This window comes from Pararge aegeria, chromosome 26 (assembly GCF_905163445.1).
Source record: "Pararge aegeria chromosome 26, ilParAegt1.1, whole genome shotgun sequence".
Taxonomy (NCBI): Eukaryota; Metazoa; Arthropoda; class Insecta; order Lepidoptera; family Nymphalidae; genus Pararge; species Pararge aegeria.
In genome coordinates, this window is record NC_053205.1 from 300,816 (window position 1) to 324,219 (window position 23,404).

Genomic DNA, 23,404 nt, shown 5'->3' on the forward strand with positions numbered 1-23,404 from the left:
CTCCTGCTTTTCGAGGAGTCTAGCTAATTAAGCTTAATTGGAGTTTACTCCATAAGAATCGATTTTCATATATAAGGCGCCCGGAATGAGAAAAATGTGAGGAGTAAAATCTACTGAAAAATGACCTCGTTACGTTTTCGCTTTGCGACGTTGCATGCCCGGCAACTGAGATGCGCAAACATGCAACGTCGCTTTCGTTTAGTTAACCTATTTTTCCTATTTAAGTTACCAATGAAACCGAATATTATCTAGGTAAAGAAACAAACACATAAATATATGGGACAGAGTGAGATAGAAAACATTATACATTTTTTTCCTATTCTAGTTACCATGGAAACTAAATAATAAACATTACATTTATCCTTATAGTTCTGATACTCTACATCCACCTCAATCTCGAGTAGGCTACTTTTAAGAAGTTACACTTCCGCAGTGTGTGAATAAATTGCACAGGATTTTCAATTTACCCTTTTATACGGTATTAATCTTTATTCAGCTAAATAAACTCTTTTTGTGTATGTTTCGACAATTGTACTTAAGGAGTAAACTCCAGTCGTGCGTCGGAGCTGACACACACTTTTTTTCATAATATGACCGTGGTGTTGACTTCACCTCCGCGCGCCGACTGCGACACGAGCGCTCACCTTGTCGTCGGGGTACCGCTCCGCCAGCATGCCCATCCCCGACACGGACGAGCACGACGAGCCGACACCCTGCAGAGCGCGCGCCACGAACAACACGCTGTACGAGCGCCCGAACGCGAAGACTGCGACACAAGCGGACAGATAGATAGATAGATCTTTATTTGCATAATACACACGTTTACATATATCAATTACGATGTCACAGTGTATTGCCATTAGCTGGCGTGCAAATATTACAAACCAAATAATACAAAATTGAAAAAATCAGAAACATAAGACTTATACACGCAAAACTGTCTTATAATTTTTATTGATTGAACAAATATACTTTTGCTCAAACATGCTTAGATGTTAGATAGAAAAACGAAGAATAAATAAATAAATATACTACGACAATAGCCCCCAAAGTGAGCGTTGTGTTATGGGTACTAAGATGAAGAATACTTTTATGAAAAATATACATAAATACTTAGAATATACACATAAACACCCAGACACTGAAATAATTCATGTTCATCACACAAACATTTTCCAGTTGTGGGAATCGAACCCGCAGCCTCGGACTCACAAAGCAGGGTCGCTTCCCACTGCGCCAATCGGCCGTCAAATTACATAGTATCTGTCTTGTAATTTAAAAAAGAAACGATCTTTAACTCCGAAACTCCGAAACATGGCAACCTAGGAGGTAACTTACCAAAGGTTTTATTTAAATTTCAAACTGGCTTGCAAATATAAAGCTATTCATAAATAAAATCCATTAGAAATTAGAATAAATTTTATTATACAGTGATAGTTTTAATTAAACAGTACTACTTAGTTTTAATTTCCGCGTATTATTCGGCATAAGTTCTATACAAGCCTTGGCCACAACTGTTAACACTTTCGTCCATCGATGCCTCGTGCTGGCCGCTGCAATAATGTACCATTATGTTGATCTTGTGTAACAATTCATGTTGTACCTTTCAAACATTGATTTTTGCCGTACTTTTACTCGATTTAAAGGTACTCTATTTCGTTTTCTGTATCAGTTGTCCAGAAGTTACGTGTGAAATCGTAACAAACTAACTCACATTTGCATTTGTATTATAGGTTATTGAAAAAGCTCAACGAAATACGTACTCAGAGTAGACAGGAACATCAGTATGAAGCCGGTGAACATTGGGATGCTGTAGCCGATCCTGAAACCAAGCAGCCGGTCAGACAAAACCTGATGATAGAGCTAGCTGAAATAGGTCTTTATTAATAGACATATTTAGAACGTTTTAAAATAAGTTTCTTGTTTGATGCTATATAATCGATTTATGATACATAGATCTGTGTACATAGATGCCATTTAAATATCAATTACAAAGTCACAGTGTATTGCCAATAGCTGGCGTGCAAATAATGCAATTTTAATACAATACAATATATAATAGCATTTAATAATAATTAGAGTAAAAAATTAAAAAAATAATCAGAAACATTTGAAAAATACAAATGTCCCAGTTGTTTTTTGTCGTATTGGAAAAAATCATCTAAGGAGTAGAATGCTTTACCTTGCAACCATTTCTTCAACAAAGGAAATCGTCCGAAAATGAATGTCGAAATGTCGTTTTGAGATCGGTTGAAAGTTTATTATATAGATATACTTCCAAAAATATAGAAGCTCTAAACTAACTCCCAGCAAACATAGCAGGTAAAAAATAGCTTTAAAAACTAAAAGATACGAAACCAGGGAGTTTTTTTTTTTACTCCCAGGATCCGGTCCGGACAACTCAGACTCTTAACTTTGTCCAGCCTGTGGTCCCGTCCCAGGGCCCGTTGGGCGAGTGCGGAGAGGCTCACCTGTGGGTCAGCGGACCGACGAAGGGGTTGGCCAGTAGCTGCACCAACGCCTTGCTCGCGAACATGACGCCCACCGCCACCGTCTCGTGCAGCAACTCCTTGTGCCGCTCCTCCATCTTTGCCGTTATGTTGACTGCAACAAGCATTCTAGGCTTCATCAAATATTCAAAAAAACAAAAAAATCTGGTTCAGGTGAGGCTAGGACATTACTGTGACACCTAAATTGTATACAATTTTACAATAAAAAGTTCAAAGTTTGTATTAAACGTAAGCTTATAGAAAAGTCCTATTATAGTATAAAGGACTACGTCAACGATAAAAATGCTTCAGCTTTATATATTAGTAACCATTCCTCCGATGGTCACTATCTTTATGACCACCCGTTTATTGATATAAAATAAGCTGGTAAATTTGATGCCTACATTATATAAAAATTTAAAAAATAAATAAATAAAGTTCAATACATTGAAGATCTTCAGAAATTTATAAGTAGCTAATTTGTTCCCAAAGTATAAAGTAAAGTAAAATAACCAAATTAAAAGTCGCCGCATTATGTAAATAAATAATTAACGTTTACCAGGTGCCTTTGGCAACTGATAAAGTAATATTCTTTTTATTTATTGTTCAAATAACAACTTTTAATAGCATTTCTGTACTAAGAAAATATTACGGACAAATTTTGACCATGATATTTCATTATCGTTGGCGATCGTCAAGCGCCATTATTGTTTACCTTTTACGTTCTGTCATAACAACTTATGTTCACTGAACTAGGTTTTTTTATGATATTATTATACCGACTGTTTTTTCGTTCGCTGTACGGTTGGTTGTAAATAGTTACAATTATTAGTGTGAACATTAACCTTTGTGACAGTGTACTGTTTGTAAATTATTGTGAGGAATATTCGTAGTGCAAGAAAGTACTAATATTCAACGTGTGATCTGATGGTTCAGTGTGCTTAAAAAATGTAGGTAAGTTTAGAGTAAATTCTTAACTAACGTTTTATTGACATTATTCGCAAAGGAAGGAACGCACCTACAGCGCATACTCTGACCGAAAACCCTCTGCACGCCACTGTTGACGACTATACCTAGGAGATTACATTCGTTGAAATGTTATCTGACACAATCGGCACAAACAAACAGGTCAGTGCTGTATATAACATAGACTTTATTGAAGCTTTTGATATGGTTACGCATTATGGTTTGCTAAGAAAATGTGAACATAAATTAACTGTATCCATTGCACTATTACCTACATTGGCTTCAATCTCTGTAATTGCAAAGTTGATTTGTACCTACTTAAGGCCTTTAGACGGCCGATTGGCGCAGTTTGCAGCGACCCTGCTTTCTGAGCCCAAGGCTGTGGGTTCGATTCCCACAACTGGAAAATGTTTGTGTGATGAGCATGAATGTTTTTTAGTGTCTGGGTGTTTATATGTATTATAAGTATTTATGTATTATATTTATAAAAATATTTGAAAAGCTATCTTAGTACCCATAACACAAGCTACTCTTACTTTGGGGCTAGATGGCGATGTGTGTATTGTCGTAGTATATTTATTTATTTATAAAAAAAAAAACTGTCAGCTGGTTGGCATGGTGCCTACGTGGTATTTGGTATTTACTACTACACTGTTGCAGTTCTTCTTTTACGTTCCTCATCCTCAGATGCCCATGGATCTTATTGTTCTTGATAATGTTATAAATGTCAATGTAAGTTTGTTTGTTACGCTTTCACGTGAAAACTACTCAACCGATCCTCATGAAACTTTGTACACATATTCTTAGAAGTGTTAGATGTAATATAGGATACTTTTTATCTCGACATTAAGCTCGGTTCCTTTGGGAGAGGGGATGAAAGTGTTTGACGATTTTACACCATAACTCCGACATATAACAAATTTAAATACAGTCAAAATCTGTTATAACGACATCGAAGGCACTACTCATATTTAGTCGTAAAAACCGATAGTTGTAACAACCGGTGACAGATATTAATAGGAAAGACAATACATGTATGTAATACGCGATTTTTCTTTGATATTGATTTGTTTTCTTTGCGACATGTTACAATTTTCACAGTTAACTCATCAATATGTTTTAGTGCGTCTTGTGTAAAGATAAGTAACAAACAGACTTAAGTATAAGGTATGACGAAGCGGGCCTTGAGGCTAGGGCATGCATGTGCTTTGTTTCTAAGAATTATAAAAGACCCTAAACTTTGTTTACTTTTACTATAATAGCCATTGACCATTATACTGTGCCAGATGTGGATACTGTTACCTGTTCAAATTTTTTACAATCCAGCTGAACCGGTCGTTCTATAGACATAATTTTCCGAAAACATTAACCAAATGTGGTCGCTTAATGCGGTATATCGTAGTAAACAATGTCGTAAAAACCAATGTTTTCCGATAAGGCGGTCATATAGCATTCGGCCAGGACTTTTGATTTTGGTCAATTTAAACAGTAGGCATGCTGTTCTAAACGATGTCGCCATAAACGGTTTTGACTGTAATTTAAAATGAGGGTTGCTCGGCGTTCACACTTAGCTCCAATTCTCTTTAGTATTTAGATTTTAGTATTAACATTATTTATGTAGACTGATAAAATAATATATATATAATGCTGCAGAGGTCCCATAACTATCACGATCTGAATATGAAATGTACCCATATTAAATTTACACGATAATTAAATGTCATACCCTCGTCTAATAACATTGGTAACACTTGCCTCGGTGAAGTTAATATAACTTGAAAGCTAAGCTAAGTGTTACTGATGCTTAGGAACACGGGAGTAATTTTCGGTCGTAAATTAACTTTCGCGTAGTCCATACTGACAGCATTGTTAAAAGGTATGGCAGGTATAGTAATAAGAATTTAGCTACTGCCATGCTTAAGTCGTCTATAAAAGATTCTGCAACCATTTTCGCCTTAAACCCGCCTTCGCTTTTCCAACACTTAAACACCCCATGTCCGTGGAGTGTTTAAATGTTGTACCCATCATCCATATAATGTTGTACTGAATTTCATAATAACTCCTTTGTTTTTTTATCCCTTAAGCGCAAAGGGTTTACTCAACAGACAGCCACATTGTTAATGCTCGATGTATATATGAATATTTTTATGAATTTCACAAAAATAACATGGTCATTTCACTACCAGAACGCCACGGGCCGTATAAAAAAAGTAGGTTATTCGAATCCCCGCCATTTTTCTGCATTAACATTAACAGTAAAGGCGACATTCAATAATTACACTGTACAAAATAAATATACAAGATAAACCCACTTCCGTGTTTTAATACTTGTATACCACAAAAATAACTATTTTTCCAAGTAATAAGGCTCATGAAATGACTACAAAGCCAACAGTTCAAACGTATTTAAACTGAGCAATGACGTCCACCTTTTTTTACTGTACACATTGAAATGCCAATATCTGAACAGACGGAAAGCCTTCTCTTCTTTACATAGTATAATACAGAGTCACTCCAGCTATTATCCCGCCGCTTAGATATTTTGAACTACGCAAAGGGTTTTAATGCAGTTTCCAGCAATAGATAGAGTGATTCTATAGAAGGTTTATACGTAGGAAACGAGCTTATAATAGTAGCGAAAAGAAATAAAATTCAAAGAATTGTAATGTGATGTCGTAACAAACATATGTTTTAAATTCTAAGCAGACGAAGTTGCGGGCATCCGCTGGTATCGTAAAACCCTAAGATACCGAAGGTTATATTAGATTTAATTTTACATGAGTTATCAAAACACATAAATACATAGAGGTTACGATACCATTGATGAATTTCTGAATGCTTTTTTTTGCCTGGAAGCAAGCCGCTCCGCTTTCATCTCACACAAGATAGAACAAAGATTGTTAAATTGTAAAATTATGTTGGAAAAGAGCAACTCCTGAGTTTTATGGCAAGCTTCTCCTCGGTAGAGTCTGCCTTCCGAGCCGGTGGTAGAGTTACTACAAACAGACATGCTTAACGTTTCAAAAGTAGAGTAAAAAATGAATTTAAATTTTTCAGAACCAAGTATTTTAGTGCTTATTTTAAAATGTTACTACACTTATTTTTGTCGATGGTGATGTGCAGATTGGTGTATGAATAGCGCAGTGCGGTGCGAGTCGGAAGCGCGCGGACAGACCGCTAATGGACAGGCGGCAATGGCTGAGCAACAGGAGCCGGTAATGAGAGTGACCTTTGACAGAGTCAACAATACGTCGCCGCGTTCATATTACGCTAAGACACTGCAAGCGTTAATACATATACGTAGGCGAGCTTACAAGAGGGTTATTCGAATAAATAGTTTAGAATCAAAGGCGATAGTCTGTGGACTCTACCCACGGTTCGGAAGGCAAATTCTACCTTGAATTATTATATACTAGCTGTTGCCCGCGACTTCGTCTGCGTTTGATTTTGTTTTTTGATGTGGCATTAAATTTAGCTAAGCCTTAAATGAGGGGTTTGATGCTGTCCGCTGAGGAGTTCTATCCTCTATCTCCAACCACAGTTTGGGCAAAATTAAACACATATTTTAACCTCTATAGTACAAAAAGTATTATGTAAATCGGTTATAATTTGTCGGAGTTATAGCGTAAAATATTCAAACACTCATCCCCTCTCCCAAAGGAACCGAGCTTAATGTCAGGATAAAAAGTATCCCATATTACTTCTAACACTTCCAAGAATGTGTGTACAAAGTTTAATGAGGATCAGTTAAGTAGTTTTTGCGTGAAAGCGTAACAAACAAACTTACATTGACATTTATAATATCAGTAGGGATATTTATTACTGTTAGATGAATTATTTTTTATATTAAAGAACGCAGAAACGTGATGGCTTTCGAATGTGATATCTGCTATGCAAGATATCATTGCCATTGACAGTAAGACCTTAACTATTGAGGAGGATGATTTTATTGATACACTTTATTTGTTCACCACACATAGGAAAAAAAACAATAGACACAACAAAAATAAACTTAAAAAGTAGGATACAAAGGGCGGCCTTATCGCTTAGTAGCGATCTCTTCCAGGCAACCTTAGGATTGGGAAAACCAAGGGAAACCGATTGGTGGGGTGTATACGCACTAAAACTTATCAAGATTACACACATAAAATACTAATAATAATAAATATAACTAAAACATACTTAAATATGAGTAAGAGTTAATAATTGTCGTCTTTATTGCTCAAGATAATTTGCTTCAACAGCATTTTTGAATATGTCTAGTGATAATGAAATCTTGTCACTTTATTTCCGTTCCTTTTTACAATTTCCACATTATTTGAATAAAAGAACTCTCTGTCAGACGATGCGTCTATTCACCAACGCGATGCAAAGTACAATGCGTCAATTCACAAGCAATGTAAAAAAAAGAGTACTTCGCTCTGTCAATAAAAGAACCTTTTTCTGAAGAAAATTGATTCCACTTTATCTAGAGTCCCGCGAAACGTTTAAGCTGCTCGGAAATAGAAACGAATTGAATGCATTTTCTTTTCAATCCCCGCTAATCTTATTTAAGCTTTCATTTCTTTAGTTGAGATGAGAAAGACTAGGTTTTCGACTTTTTATTGCACTGGATAAAGTTTTTGCTTTAATTCCACTAAAAGTTCAACAACACCTGTTTATACGTATAAATAATGCATTCTAATTTAAGCCAGTTGTTATAACTTATTCGGGGAAAGCATATATGCTAGCATATGATGGTATATCCAGGTCAGACACGATAACCACTACACAACTAGAAGTCTTAAGCTAAAATTATCATCAGTCAGTATCAACCCATCACCGGCCAACTACATGTCCCGGGTCTCCTCTCAGAATCAAGGAGGGTTTTAAGCCGTAGTCCAGCACGCTGGCCCAGTGCAGATTGGTAGAATTTATACACCAGGCATGCAGATTTCATCGCGATATCTTCGCTCCGTTAAAACTGCTTCATATAAAAATGCACATAACTCTTAGAAGATTGAGGTACTTTCGGGGGGAGTTCAGTCCCCAGAATTTGGACCCTCGGCTATTACCACTCGAATACGGTAAAAGTAGTAAGCTTACGCTGGGTGAAGTCCTCCGCGGTGGAACTGCTCCGGTTGAGGCAGGGGCAGAAAGGAGTGGGCGGAGGGGCCGGGGTGGTGAGGTCCTGCAGCGACATGGACAGCGGCTCGTCCGGGTGCCGGATGTCGTACAGGAACTCCGGGATGATCGGCACTGTGGACACAAGATTGGCATCAGTTAGTCCGCGATAGAACTTCTCAACATGCAGCAGGAAAACGTATGCAATATGTGCTGATGTCCGTGAAGGAACTCCAAAGACTCACTCTAAAGAGCTGGTCCAGTTCGGTCTTGCGTACAGCATAAACCTCTGGGATGGCTCGGCCAGCTCCAGTTTGCACAATCTTTCTCCACGAGCTGAAGTTGGCTCTGTGAGACGTACACTCATTTATATATTACATGTCACCTCGGAATGATGACTGAATAACTTGTATTGTAAACCACAGAGAAAATAACAGAGCTGTCAGCACGTAGGAACTGAAATAGTCCTCCGCGACTGCAGCTTCTCCAGGGTCAGCCGGTCGTTAAAGCGATATGTAAAAGTAGTCATCATGGTATTCAGTCAATCCTGAAGTGGCGCATACTTTACCAGCTCATACTGTACCAGCTCGATGCATTGGACTCGCAGGATCGCTGTGCTAAAAGATTCATTGATGACGAGAGCCACTTCAAGACATCGAAGTTAAAGCGTCTTAGCCAAATTACCTGAGTATTCTATAAGATATATTTCGGAGTATGCTCAAAGACAATACGTGTTACTCGTACCTACCTTTTTACCATCGGGCTGGGTATGGATCATTTGGAATTAGCTTCCTCCGAAACCCTGAGTCTATTCTGACGCAGATTAGAATCGTCCTTAAAATTCACTGCCACGAAATACTGAGACTCGTCCACCGGACTCCAAGAACTGCGCCGATTATCGTGTTGAGTAATGTACCTTTGTTCTTAGCAAGATTTGATCAAGGAGTCGTTTTCGAGTATCGAAATACTTGAACATCGGAGTAAAATGAATCTTATCCTCTGTGAAAAGCTCAAATTTGCCTACGAATCTTTACCTCGGGTTGTTGGCAGAATGTTCTAAAGATTTGCGACTGTCAAACCAGGTTAATTAGGTTCATTTTACGTTGGCGATACAGATTATGATATGTGAAAGCGACTCCTCTATTGCGAGCTAGCAAATCATGTACTAAAGCTACTGATGTGCCACTAATGAGTTCATCCTCTCGACCCCTCCCGATGGTGAACCTCTCGCCCCGACGACCTGCGATGAAGTTCATACTATTATCAAGGGTTTCCACTCTAAGAAAGCCCCAGGCCCCGACGGCATTACCAATAAAACCCTAAAGTTACTCCCAGGACAAATTATCAACCTACTTGTGGTAATTTTTAATGTATTCTTGGCAAACTGCTACTTCCCCAACCAGTGGAAGGAAGCAACAGTCATAGGTATCCACAAGTCGGGCAAACCCCGCAACCTTCCCTCCAGTTATCGCCCTATAAGCCTCCTCAACACCTTAGCAAAGGTGTATGAGAGGGTAATATTACACAGACTGAAGGCAGTCGTAGAGGAGAAAAACCTCCTTAACGACGAGCAATTCGGCTTTCGAGCCAAGCACTCTTGCGTCCACCAAGCGCACCGCCTCACGGAGCACATACTGGCAGGATTCAATCGATACAGACACATGAGCCCCACTGGGGCAGTGTTCTTAGACATTGCCAAGGCCTTCGACAGGGTCTGGCACGCCGGCTTGTTGTACAAGCTGCACCATCTGGGCGTGCCAGCTAGTCTCGTTCGTTTGCTGCGAGCGTATCTCACCGATCGCACATTTCGCTATCGTCTAGACGGTACGCTCTCTTCCCCTAGACCTATACGAGCGGGAGTCCCTCAGGGCTCCGCGCTCTCCCCACTTCTATACGCGCTCTTCACGAGCGACATTCCCCGCGACCTACCGGCGACGGTCAAACTGGCCCAATTCGCCGACGATACCGCTCTCTTTGCGACCGATCCCAAAAAGAGCAACATTGCAAGTCGACTCCAAAAGGCGCTCCACCTGCTGGGTAAGTGGTTCCGCCTCTGGAGGATCGAGGTTAACCCCGAGAAGAGCGCAGCGGTGCTCTTCACGGGCAAACCGAGAGGCCGCTTCACGGTAAACCCCGCAGAGGTCACCCTCTACGGGCGTCCCATACCCTGGCAAGACAAGGCCAAATACCTGGGAGTAACGTTCGATCATAGAATGAGCTTCACCGCACACATTCGCAAGGCCCGCAACAAGGCTGCGTATGTGATGGGTCGTCTCTATCCGATGATTTGCCGCAAAAGCAAATTATCCCTCCGTCACAAGGTAACCTTGTATAAAACGTGCATACGTCCCATTATGACATACGCCAGCGTCGTATTCGCCCATCGCCCTCACAGCTCCTACAGGAGCTTTCAAGTCCTGCAGAACAAATTTATGCGTATGACCACGGACAGTCCGTGGTACATGCGCAACGTAGATCTCCACCGAGACCTCGATCTTCCCACCATAGCCCAGTACATGAAAACATTATCAAAGACCTACTTTGAAAATGCAGTCCGACACCCCAACCCCCTAGTGGTCGAGGCGTCCACTTATACCCCCGTCCCCGACGTCGAACCAAAGCGGCGACGTCCGAAGCATGTCCTTGACGACCCTGACGACAAAATAACTACCGACAACGTGTCCCAACAACACACACACACGCAACATTCACAGCGTCTTCGCCGGCGAAGACGAGGGCCCCGATTTCTGACGTCATCCGGACGTGGATCCTTACCACGGTCACGGGGGCGTTCGGACTAAACAATGATTAGTCCAAAAGTCCACCAACAGTCAGATTAACGTCGAACCGAGCCGAGGTCCGAGTCCTCGCAGGAGGCACCCTCGGGTCGACGTCTCCCATACTCCCCCCGATGTCGTCGAGCCCTGGGGCTCTTCTCATGGCGAGCTTTCGCGCTCGCCCCACTCCCCCGGTGACGCCGTAGCAACCCCTTAGGTGGTTATCGGCAAGTGTCCTTCCGAAAAAGCAAAAACTAATGAGTTCACAACTCTGTTGCGACGCTTCCGAGTATCATGACGATGCAGATTCACTGAAGATATCACGCTTTGGGAGATTCATAATGTACAGCTCATTTACTGAATTAAAGACGTTGCGTATATCCGTTGGTGCAGTAATGGAGGTTATCTTCGGTTCATTTTCCTATATTTCCTTATTCTTATTACTCTATTTTTGCAGTAGAGAATAAACGTCTATCAAACAAATAAAAGTGTTTGCACTCACGCCTTAGAAGTTATACTTCTTTGGCATAACAAGATAAAAATCTTTTCAAAAATGTTATCTTTCGCCTTATTCTACGTTTGTAGAAAAAACGACCCTACAATAGAAAAAAGGTCAAACTGTGTGTCGGTTTTTTGTGACGGTGTGCGCGCGCATCGTAAAAACTTACTCTCAGCATTTCCCTAACGCGCCAAAAGAAGTATAACTTCAAAAATTATTATTGAAAATCCGTCTTATACAGGGTTAAATAAAAGTATCAGAAAGCTTTGGACTTGTAGAGACTATCATTAAAACTAACAACTTTTGTTCTAAGACTTATTTTTTGATTTAAGAGTTAAATATATAGATATTACGGAGTTTTGCCCGAACGTATATATGTCGCGTACAAAGGGTTCGGTGCTACAGAAAAACACGGTTCGCGAGATACAGCCTGGCTATTACAAGTTACCGTATCCAACAGTGGGCGGGTTCTACGGGCCCGTAAAACAACTAAATAATTACAGCACAATAACTGCCTCCCTCCCCCCTCCACTCCAGCGGAATGAGCTGTCACTCCGGCAGCCTCTCAGCGTCACTTGCGTGAAGAGCGCTGGACCTAATTGCGAAAAATCATTGATAACCCAAAACGTCAATTTTCGAAATGGAACAAATCATAGTTGGGTCTTTGTGTACGATAAAATAATATAATGTATATACTTTATATAACTACTAGCGGTCCCTCGCGACTTCGTCCGCGTATAAGTCAGCCTTAAAAGATAGACATAATTATACCGATGCGGATTTTTTTAGAACTTTTAAATGTGAACCACCGTGTTGTACATGATTTTATCTAAACTTTAACTTATACCTATTGGTCTTAATGTGATGATATATAGCCTCGTTAAAAATCCAACACTGAAAGAATTTTACAAATCTGACCGGTAGTTCCTGAGATTATCGCTTTCAAATCAACAAACAAACTCTTTATCTTTACATAATATGTAAAGTTAAACTTGTGTTGAACTCAAAACAATAATACCTACTAGAGGGAGGGGAGGCGTTCTGAACCCATGATACACTGAGTCACTAAGACATTCCATTACACCTCGTGGGGTCTACCTACACTGCTTTTCACACTGCATCCTAACGTCCATCGGTTCTTTAAGCAGTAAAAAACCGTAGTGAGCGGAAGTCCCTACAAAAAACCTATGTCCAATAGTGAGCGTCGATGCCATTTTCTATTACATCTGTTTATGTTCATTCATTCATTATCGCAATAACTATAAAATACTTTGTCCTGACTAACTCACAGACAACCTACAGGGCGGCTGAAAGTAAAGACATTAAACTTTTGAGCCAATACTTCTTCGAGTATCCTAAAGTTGTACTATTAAGAGATAGTACTTACTCTTAAAATTCTACGTAAAAGTAGTTTAATTTGAAAAACCAATTACTATGAAAGTCTGCAGGTACTTGGATTTTAGTTAAAAATGAAAAAAACACGTGTTTCACACTATGAGAAAACGCTACCCTGAAACGGGGGCTATTTCCAAATATAACCAAAAAGGTTTTTCGTCTATTAACTGATGTATAGTTGCTTTCAGAGACAGCCATAAGCATTGCCGGAAAATTCCCTATTTACGGGATAGCAGAAACTACGCAGACAAAGTTGCTGACATCCGCTCACTTTATAACACTCAATTTGAAAACTATATCCGTCAAGTGGAACTTCAGTGAAATAATTAACTTTGTCTGTAGTCTATAATTCAAAGACGTCTCAACACACAAATGGACGGAAACTCAATTATTCTGTCCGCGACATCAAAGCGCGACACGACCCGCCTCTCGCCTCGCCTGCGTGAGTCGAGGCGAGGCGCAAACGAGACGTTAACTCAATTTACGCTGCACACTTCCGAAACGGGTATTGAGTGCCGAGCTCTTGATGCCACGGCTATCGATATGCTTTAATCGTTCTACAAATGATATTATAGTACACTAGCTGACCCGGCAAACGTTGTTTTGCCATATTAATTATTTCTGGTTTAGACAAAAAATATCTGACTTATTGTAAGTGTGTAAGGATGTGTTATGCGTGAAATAGGCATGGTGTGCTGTGAACGATGAACGAATATAAAAATACCAAACGCCAAACATTATTATTTTTAAGTTATTATAGTTTATTTCTTAAAATAACATATCACTAATTAATTGCGACAGTAACACTAACAAACAATATCTAACATTGGTAACACTAAGCTAATATTTCAGGAATAAACTTTAATAATAAAAATTAATGTTTATTTTTATAAAAATATTTTAGATTTGCCATAAGGCCAGGAAAGTTTTTATGGAAACAGAGTGAAAAACGTTTACAAAAAAGACGATAATTGATTAGTTATCGAGCGGGATGAAAAATGATTAAATTCTAAAAAGGCTAGATCTTTTAACAAATAGGGGTTGGTGATAAAAGGGTAAAAAAATAGGGTTGTATATATTTTTAATAATTCCAAAAAAAAATAATTTGTCCAAAAATTTAAAAAAAATGTTGAAGGGTGAACAACCCTTATTACTTAGAGGTATGAAAAACAGATAGTGGCCGATTCTCAGAGCTACTGAATATGCATATAAAATTTGGTATAAATCAGTGAAGCCGTTTCGGAGGAGTATAGAATTTTATATATAAGATGACATTATAATGGAATTGTAATTGAATTAATAAATAAATAAATAAACCCTTTTAAACTACATAGTAAAAAGTAAATTATTTTAAATTATAATTAATATTCAAAGTACGTATGGAGAATAAACGATAAAAACAGCATAGTGGTCTAGTTTGTTATACCAAAGTACGTCTAAAATTTCAAAATGTCGTCTTTCTAAATGAAACAACATTTAATAGACTAAATTGAACCTCGTATAGCCGGATAATAAAGACTGTGACATGCCTGCTACTGTGACTCCACTCGTCATAGTCGAAAGAAGCGGAAGTTCAGTGGAAACCGCTGGAGCCTCAACAGCCGGCCCAAAAACCGCATCAAACGTAACTTTCAGCACTGAAAATGTTAATGACGTCAGCACCAAACTCCTGCACCTTGTGGTTCTTTGTTAATCTTCACCGTTCATTATATTTCGACCCATTACCGGCCCGCTACAGGACGCGGGTCTCCCCCACAATGAGAAGGGGTTAAGGCTGTAGTCCACCACGCTGGCCCAGTGCGGATTGGTGGACTCCACTTGCAGGTTTCCTCAAGATGTTTTTCTTGACCGTCGAAGCAAGTTGTATTTTTTAATTACTTAAAACGCACATAACTTAGAAAAGTTAGAGGTTGCTGGGATTCGAACTCGGCCCCCCGAGAGTGAAGTCGAGCCGTTGCGCTACCACCACTTTTTACCATTCATTACATTTGAGTTATATAACTACGGATCACGAGACCTTTGGTTCGAATCCCGGTTTGGGACAAATTAAACATGGTTCTGTGTATTTCCTATTAAAGAATCTTCGGCAATTCATCCCGGAGTTAGAAAGTTGGAGGTGGCAACCCCCGTGCCTCGGAGGGCACGTAAAGCCATCGGTCCCGGTTATTATCACTTAACTGTGGCAATAGTCGTTGAAGCCCACCATCCCGCATTGGAGCAGCATGGTGGGTTTGAAACCATATCTCTTGGGATAGACGAAGCCTGTGCCTAAGGAACTGTTTATACTTTACTTTTTTACCTGTGCATTAATCCTATTAAAACATGCACTGATCAACAGTCAAATATTATATTATTTGTAACTTGTTTTGACTTTAGACCCCCAGAATGGGTCATTCTATTTTTTTTTTGTCTTCATTGCATCACCCTAATTCGGCTTGAGGACTTAATGCGAAAGCATTTCTTACCAGCCAACCTTCGGATGTGAAAAACGAATGAGGGTGCGCTCAGAAAATTTTAGTTTATTTCACGCGGCCTTATCACTAAAAGATCACTTTTAGTAATAAGGCTGCCTTCGCACCCTAGCACTAAGTACCATTAGTATAAGTAGTTTCTTGTGTTTTTTCCTATTGTGTTGTGTTGTAATAAAGTTTTTCTATTCTATTCTAAACATAAATTCTTCACGGCATGCAACGCGTTGATGCACGTATGCGGTGCTCGCCCGACAGAGAGAAACAATACGCAGTTAATTGCGAGCAAACTCAATTAAAAGGGCCGCTTCCGACGTGATCTCTGCTTCGGCTAACCCGATTAGTGCGGCGCGGCGGACTGGAGTGATGACAATTATTTTATCGATAATTATATTTTATCGAAGTTCAAACTTCGTAAGTCGGGTTGAAATATTTTTAGTTTAAAACTTATGGGTACGCGTCACCAACTACCTCATGAGTCGCGACGCGTAGTATAGCTAGTATATTAGTATTCACTAATACATGTCTACACCTGCTGTGTCATATGCTTGTATTCCTTCTTGGATAGGTAAAATCTTGCGATACTGCGTCACTGAAATTCTGTCGTAGCAGTAAGTGAAGTTATATTGACTACTTGAAAGCTTAATTCGTGTATACTGTGCACTGTTATTAATTGAATTTAAAATTTGCAAAAACTCTGTGCATGTCAATAGTGATTACTTAATGTACTGATATTTTTCTGTGGACAAATAAATGTTGAAAACAATGTATTTACTGTCGAAGTATAGTTATTCAATTTTCGTCGTTTTCTGCTCATCTTAAAATCTCAGTCCGCATGCATCGAGTAAACATGGCGTGTGTATTAACAATAGCATCGTCAGCAAGTTTGATGTGTATGGGTATACTACTGCGGAGAATTGTCGATATCCCACTGTCCCAAAGTCGAACATAGGTTATTTTTTAAGTTATACTTCTTTTGGCGCGTTAGGGAAATACGGTGAGAGTAAATGTTTACAAAAAACCGACACCATGAAGTTAGGTATAGGCAACATTTCAGTTTTTCTAAAAAAGGTTTGAAACTTTCAATAATTCAAACAATTCCATTTTCTATTGTTAGTGTTGTTTTTTCTACAAACGTAGTATAAGGCGATATTTAAAAGTATAAAAAAGTTTTTTATCTTGCTACGCCAAAGCAGTATAACTTCTAACGCGTGTACATAAGGACACACACGTTTTTTTTATTCAGAAAAGTGTTTTGAGGAAAACCAACTTTGTTACATAAGTACTTAATTGTATGCACTTCAAAACCGATCTTGTTCAATTCCGGGTAAAAGATATATGTCTTTTATCAAGAGAAAATAAACAGGTAACAGACCACTCTGGACTTGTCTACCTTTCAAACAAAAATTCTAAATTAAAGTCGGTCCGTCCGTTCAGGAACCACAGACAAGTCATACAACACCCCGTCGTTTTTGCGTCGTGTCGACAGCTGTTAAAAATTAAAGTATCTTTCATCATCATCATCATCATCACATCAACCGATAGACGTCCACTGCTGGACATAGGTCTTTTGTAGGGAGTTCCAAGTTCCACGATTCTGAGCCGCTTGGATCCAACGGCTACCTGCGACGCGCTTAATGTCGTCTGTCCACCTCGTTGGGGGTCGACCAACGCTGCGCTTACCAGTACGGGGCTGCCATTCCAGCACCTTGGGACCCCAACGTCCATCCTTTCTCCGAACTATGTGCCCGGCCCATTGCCACTTAAGCTTCGCGACTCGTTGAGCTATGTCGGTAACTTTGGTTCTTCTACGAATCTCCACATTTCTGATTCGATCGCGTAGAGATACTCCGAGCATAGCTCTCTCCATCGCCCGCTGAGTGACTCTAAGCCTTCTTATGAGGCCCATAGTTAACGACCATGTTTCAGAGCCATAGGTCATCACTGGCAACACGCACTGTTCGAAGACTTTCGTCTTCAGGCACTGAGGGATTTCTGACGAAAAGATGGCACGGAGTTTCCCGAACGCTGCCCATCCGAGTTGGATTCGGCGGTTCACCTCCTTCTCGAAATTGGACCTACCTAACTGGATCGTGTGTCCTAGGTATACGTATTCGTCAACAATTTCGAGTGCAGTGTTCTCAACGATTACTGGTTGAAGCGGAACATGAGCATTAGACATAATCTTCGTCTTGCTCATGTTCATTCGTAGGCCAACCTGTTGAGAAGCTCTGCTGAGGCCATCGAGCATCGTATTTAGGTCTCCTAAGTATCTTTACCGATACAATTTTATCGACATGTCGATAGCAATAGCAAGCACATCCCTACAGTCGGTAGCTGTGATGAGGCCACTCAAATGAGTTACTGTGCCGCGCCGCGCGCCCGCTTGTTATAAAAGTGATTATTTTCGGTTTAAACTGTTGCCGGGGACTCCCCGGCAATCTATCCTTCGCCGTTAGCAAGTCTTTAACGCCTCGATTAACCTGATTGGTTAGACGGTTAGTATACTTAACTACGGATCGCTCTAGAATCAATAAGTCGAGCAAATTGCCTTTTTATGATAAAAATTCAAAAATGTTTTATTCAGGCACTTATGAAGCATTCATACATATAATATGTTACAATTAATGTAAGGTGATTTTGATAAAAAAATTCGTTAACTTTAAAGTAAAGCTAGGAGGGTTCCACGCGCGCTCTTATCTAACAAAATCAGCTGGGGTTTTTTTTTGCTATCACCATCTAACAGTCGAATTCATATTTAGCTATGTAGTTAGGGCAATTCATATCCAAGCTTTTTTTATTATTTACGAATCCCTTATATTATAATAGGATTTTTCTATAAGCTTTCGATTTATTTATATATATACTCGTATATCTATATAAAAAGAGAAATGAACTCTGACTCTTTTGTCAAATTTTTTTTGTTTCTATACTTTAGGAGATATCACTTAATTAAAATAACGGGAAGTACGAGTGCGGTTAAAGTCTTTGAGCCTAAGTAACCAATATAACATTACCTCACGACATTTAGTCTTTTAACTGTAGGAACGGCCGGTTTCGCTGTAAAAGTTATTTCCTTGCCTTTTACTTAACTTTGATGTTCCGCACAAAGAACAGTGAGTTCTTGCCAGGAACTTGTTCTTACAACTATGTCTTTGAGTTTTGTCTTGCGATACTTGTATTTACGCTCAAAGAAGTTCGAATGAAATCCATCCTAATATTATAAGCTAGCTATTTTTTTATGAATGTTACATTTTAAAACTTTTAATATCCTATTATGTAAGCCTATATAGTTCTTGCCACAAGGTGTGGTATTGTGGGTTTGGATCATTGTTATTCATTAATCGTGTCGATTTGAGGTCATTAAAAAAAACTGTATTTATTATGAAAATTTATGAAAGTAAATTAGATCGATGCGCACAACGTCACGAAAAACCGACAAGAATTGTCAATTGATGAAATTTAGCACAAATGAAGTTTTCATTTTGGAAATGGACTGGATTTTATGGCGGAAAAGCGACTGGTAGTAATGTAATTAATCCGAGAAATTAATAAAATTGCATTTCTTATGCATTGCTTAACTTTTCTAACAAAAATAAAAGGAATCTGGGAAATTATAAAAAAGCCAAAATTTACAGACAAATTTAACCTACACTATCAAAAATTTATTGTAAAACGTCAGTTAGTTTATTTATTTGTTCACTTATCACAGAAATTACTGTACCTGTTAAGGAGGATTTATTTAAAAAAAAATGATACGCTAAAATGTGCATCATAAATAGATTATCCATTTTAAACGTATGCATTGGTCACTATTTTGGCCATAATTGCTTCCGCATAGAAGTTAGGTATATGCCGTCTCAGACTCCTCTTTAGATCTATTTCAGAGTAACAATCTCACAATACATTGTTTTCATATAACTCCACAGCAATCAGCCTATGTGTTTTTTTGATGTAAAATATATTGCCTGAAACAGTAACAAACATCAACGAAAGAAATACATAGATGAAATAATAGCAGGTACATGGTTCTCGTATCAGATTTTTATCTCAGCATCTTAAGTGTAAATAAAAGCAGCGAGATCAATAATGATATTAATAAATCGGCGAGAACAAAAGCCCGTCTTGGCTTACACAAAGAGCAGGATCCATCGCGTAAATGGACAAACCCCCCCCATCCCCTCTCGCGGCGGCAATCCGCTGATGTCATGCATTATTCATGTGGTCCGATCTCTAACTGTTCGTACATTTATATTGCAACTCTCCAACGCGTCCGACTCCGGTTTTCGGGTTCTACAAAACCAGAGAGTTTGACCAATGCGTTACTGGCTTCCGAAGGTTTAGTTTACCCACTTTTTGACCCTAACAACTCGTTTGTCGGTTCCAAAAAAACTTGGGACATTAGAGGAATATTAGCAATCCATCCATATGTTTCGGTCAGAATATAGGGATGAAGGTATTACCTAAAATAACTCTTCTACACTCCCTCTTATAAAGGCGATGGAAAAACATATAGGTAGCTAACTTACCTACGATGCTGAAATATAGCACTTTACCAACGCACCGCAAGGGCGGGTTTTAATCGCTCAATCATCCCAAAAACTCGCACAAAGCGAGTTGCATCTTGTTTTCTTTTGGATTCGGAACGCCCTTCTGTGTTTCCCAACTCTTACAACCTGAGTATCTTTCAAAAGAGAGAATAGGCATCTTCTGGGCCGGTTTCCGTCTTAAGCCACATCTGCACTTCCATCAGGTGAGATTGTGGCTATTACCGATAAAAAAAAGTTTCCAACTAGTTACGAGTTTTGGATCGCCAAGAATCCTAATAATTCCATCCAGTTCTAGTTTAAATAAGTACTGTGAGATATTGTTATAAGCAGAAGATGATTTTATATATGCAGTTAAACCAAAACGCGTTTAGAATCATCGCGCGTCGTAGCTTTAGTTTAAACGTAACGAATATATTTATCACCGTTTTTGAAACGATTAAAAAAAAGTTGAAAAATTTGCCATTTTTAATAATATTATTTGTATGCGGGGCAAAGATAACGGATTCAGTTTACAATGTTCTGAGATTAGAGATTTTGAGACAAAATAGGTCGCTGTGGGCTACCGGTATGGAGTGTTGCAGATGAGAACAAAATGCCTGAAACAATACATTTCAAAGGTCCTTATCTTGCCCGCATACTCTCTGACCCTCTTTCTTTTTGGTCCCTTCCTATGACTATGGCTCCCCGAGGAATTGCTTCCGTGCTTTGCCCTAAGAAGGACACGGCGCATTTCACTTGATATCCAAAAAACTTCACAATTCGTTAAATGGATACTTTGATATTATAGAAACGAAGCGGTATTATAGAAATTAAGCTTAAATTTCATAATATAACATGGATTTCCGCAAAGTAACGCCTGCTTCTACTCAATATACATGTACGGGAGCTATGGTGATACGCTCGACTGTAACAATAGGAAGATCTTCCTCCGAGCGGGTGCTCGTGCTCGGGGACCGAGGTCCGAACATTCATCTGTGGAAGTTGTATATTTAGTAAATTTTTTTGAACACTTCGCTAGCGATGCAGCATTTTTGTGGCGCCATCGAGTTCGGTAATGTGGAGAACGCAACATATTACAAAAAAAACCCGCTCAGTTTGTTGTGGGCTTCTCGTTCGACTAGTTTTAAGTTGACGAATTTAGTTATCGCAATCAACTCACATGCCTATTTGAATCAACAAATATTTGAGTCTGACTTTGATTATGCTCTGAGTTTTACTTACCACTTGTTGGTGCTACTTCCTTGACCGCGGGTGCCAGCTGTTGCCCGCGTCAGCAGCGCCCGCAGCCAGCTCCTGTGACGTGGCGGCACTCACCCACGGTGGTGAGCAGCATGTTGTCTAGCAGCAGTGCGATGGCCACGATGACCAACACCAGCTTGCGCGACTCGCGGCACGCCGCCACGCGCGCGCGCCAGCCGCCCGACGCCGCGCCCATGCCGCCGGCGCCTGCCACACAGTATATATATATCACCATGTCATCAACCCAGTACCGGCCCACTACGGCCACGGCTCTTCTCTCATAACATATGTGGTGTTGTGAATATTGTAATGTGTGGCGCAATGTAAAAAATAAATGTTTCTTTCTTATTCCTTTCTTTCTCTCACAATGAGAAGGGGTTAAGGGTCCACGCTGGCCCAGTGCGGCACAGACATTGGTGGACTCCACACGCCTTTGAGAACATTATGTGGAACTCTTAGGCATGCAAGTTTTTAAATTTGTTTAATTCAAAAAAAAACAAAATTCATTTATTTCAAGTAGTCCCAATATAAGCACTTTTGAAACGTCATGTCTGTCTGTGTGTAGTGACTCTACCACCGGTTCTGAAGGCAGATTCTACCGAAAAGAGCCGGCAAGAAACTCAGCAGTTCCTCTTTTCCAACATCAACAATTTACATTTTAAAATTATTTTTTTCTATCTTGTGAGAGATGAAAGCGGAGCCGGATGATTCCAAGCAACCTTGTCATTAAGAAATTCATCAAATGTATAGTAACCTCGATGTAATAAATGTGTTTTAACATAATCTTTAAACTTATGCATAAATAATAAATATAAATATACTACGACAATACACACGTCGACGTCATCTAGCCCCAAAGTAAGCGTAGCTTGTGTTATGGGAACTAAGATAGCTGATGAATATTTGTATGAATACACACACACACTGAAAAACATTCATGTTCATCACACAAACATTTTTCCAGTTGTGGGAATCAAACCCACGGCCTTGGACTCAGAAAGCAGTGTCGCTGCCCACTGCGCCAACCGACTGTCAAAAGTTAAAGCTAGTGGTATTTAAATTACTTAAAACGGATATAACTTAGAAGAGTTAGAGGACCGTGCTGGGATTCGAACTCGGCCCTCGGAAGTGAAGCCGAGCTCCTACCCACCGCTCGTACGGTTAAATAGGAGAAACGGTCTAAAAGCAACGATTAGGTGAAAAACCGACTGTCCTCTATCGCATAAGCATCTCCTTTTTATTTCACTAGCTGTTCCCGCGTTTGCCGTTTGCTTTCTATATGAAGTAGACTAAATTACTCTCCGTCGTTACAACTCACTCTATGCGAAAAATTATGATGATCGCATACTTAAATAGGGCGTGAACGAATATTAAACGGACAAAGAAACAAACACGTTCGCATTTATGATATTATAAGTAAGGTTTCGCGGCGTTTTATAAAAACCGACCCGGTATTTGTGACGAGAAGGACTGAAAGATTAACGCAATCTTCGACACCCAATTGAAACCAGACCAAAGATTCGTACTTTCAAAGTTACCCGTCTAAATAACCATTCATCATAAGATATCACAACTTCACCCACAATTCCACTCACCTGCACAATATACCTTACGCATGCTTTACCCCACACTCAAAACTAGAAGAACTGCGTGTTCTTTTAAGTACTCCCCAAACCATTAGCTATACCAAAATCTATCGTTTATTTCTCCATAAGCAATATGTTTTGCATCTAATAATCAGTTAGATTTTCACTTTCGAAGCACTTTTTGGCAACGACAATGAAAATGTCGCAACTTTTGATTGTATCCTGGAACCTCGGAGTTCAAAATCGATTTATCTGACTAATTTCTAGACTCTATCATATAAATACATTTATGTTTCTCGATATTTTGCTCAATTTAATACATTGAAGCATCG

At 39.4% G+C, this 23,404-nt stretch overlaps 1 protein-coding gene across 1 annotated transcript in view; it reads right to left on the reverse strand.

Moving 5' to 3' along the window:
• LOC120635291 (synaptic vesicular amine transporter) overlaps positions 1 to 23,404 on the reverse strand; it is a 36,017-nt gene that overhangs the window by 8,267 nt on the left and 4,346 nt on the right. The window contains exons 2-6 of the mRNA XM_039906261.1: positions 21,562 to 21,693; positions 8,541 to 8,693; positions 2,472 to 2,604; positions 1,764 to 1,822; positions 645 to 766 (exon numbers count right to left, since the gene is read on the reverse strand). Of these exons, the coding sequence (XP_039762195.1) occupies positions 645 to 766; positions 1,764 to 1,822; positions 2,472 to 2,604; positions 8,541 to 8,693; positions 21,562 to 21,682 (588 nt within the window). The 5' untranslated portion in view covers positions 21,683 to 21,693. The remainder of the gene's footprint in view (positions 1 to 644; positions 767 to 1,763; positions 1,823 to 2,471; positions 2,605 to 8,540; positions 8,694 to 21,561; positions 21,694 to 23,404) is intronic.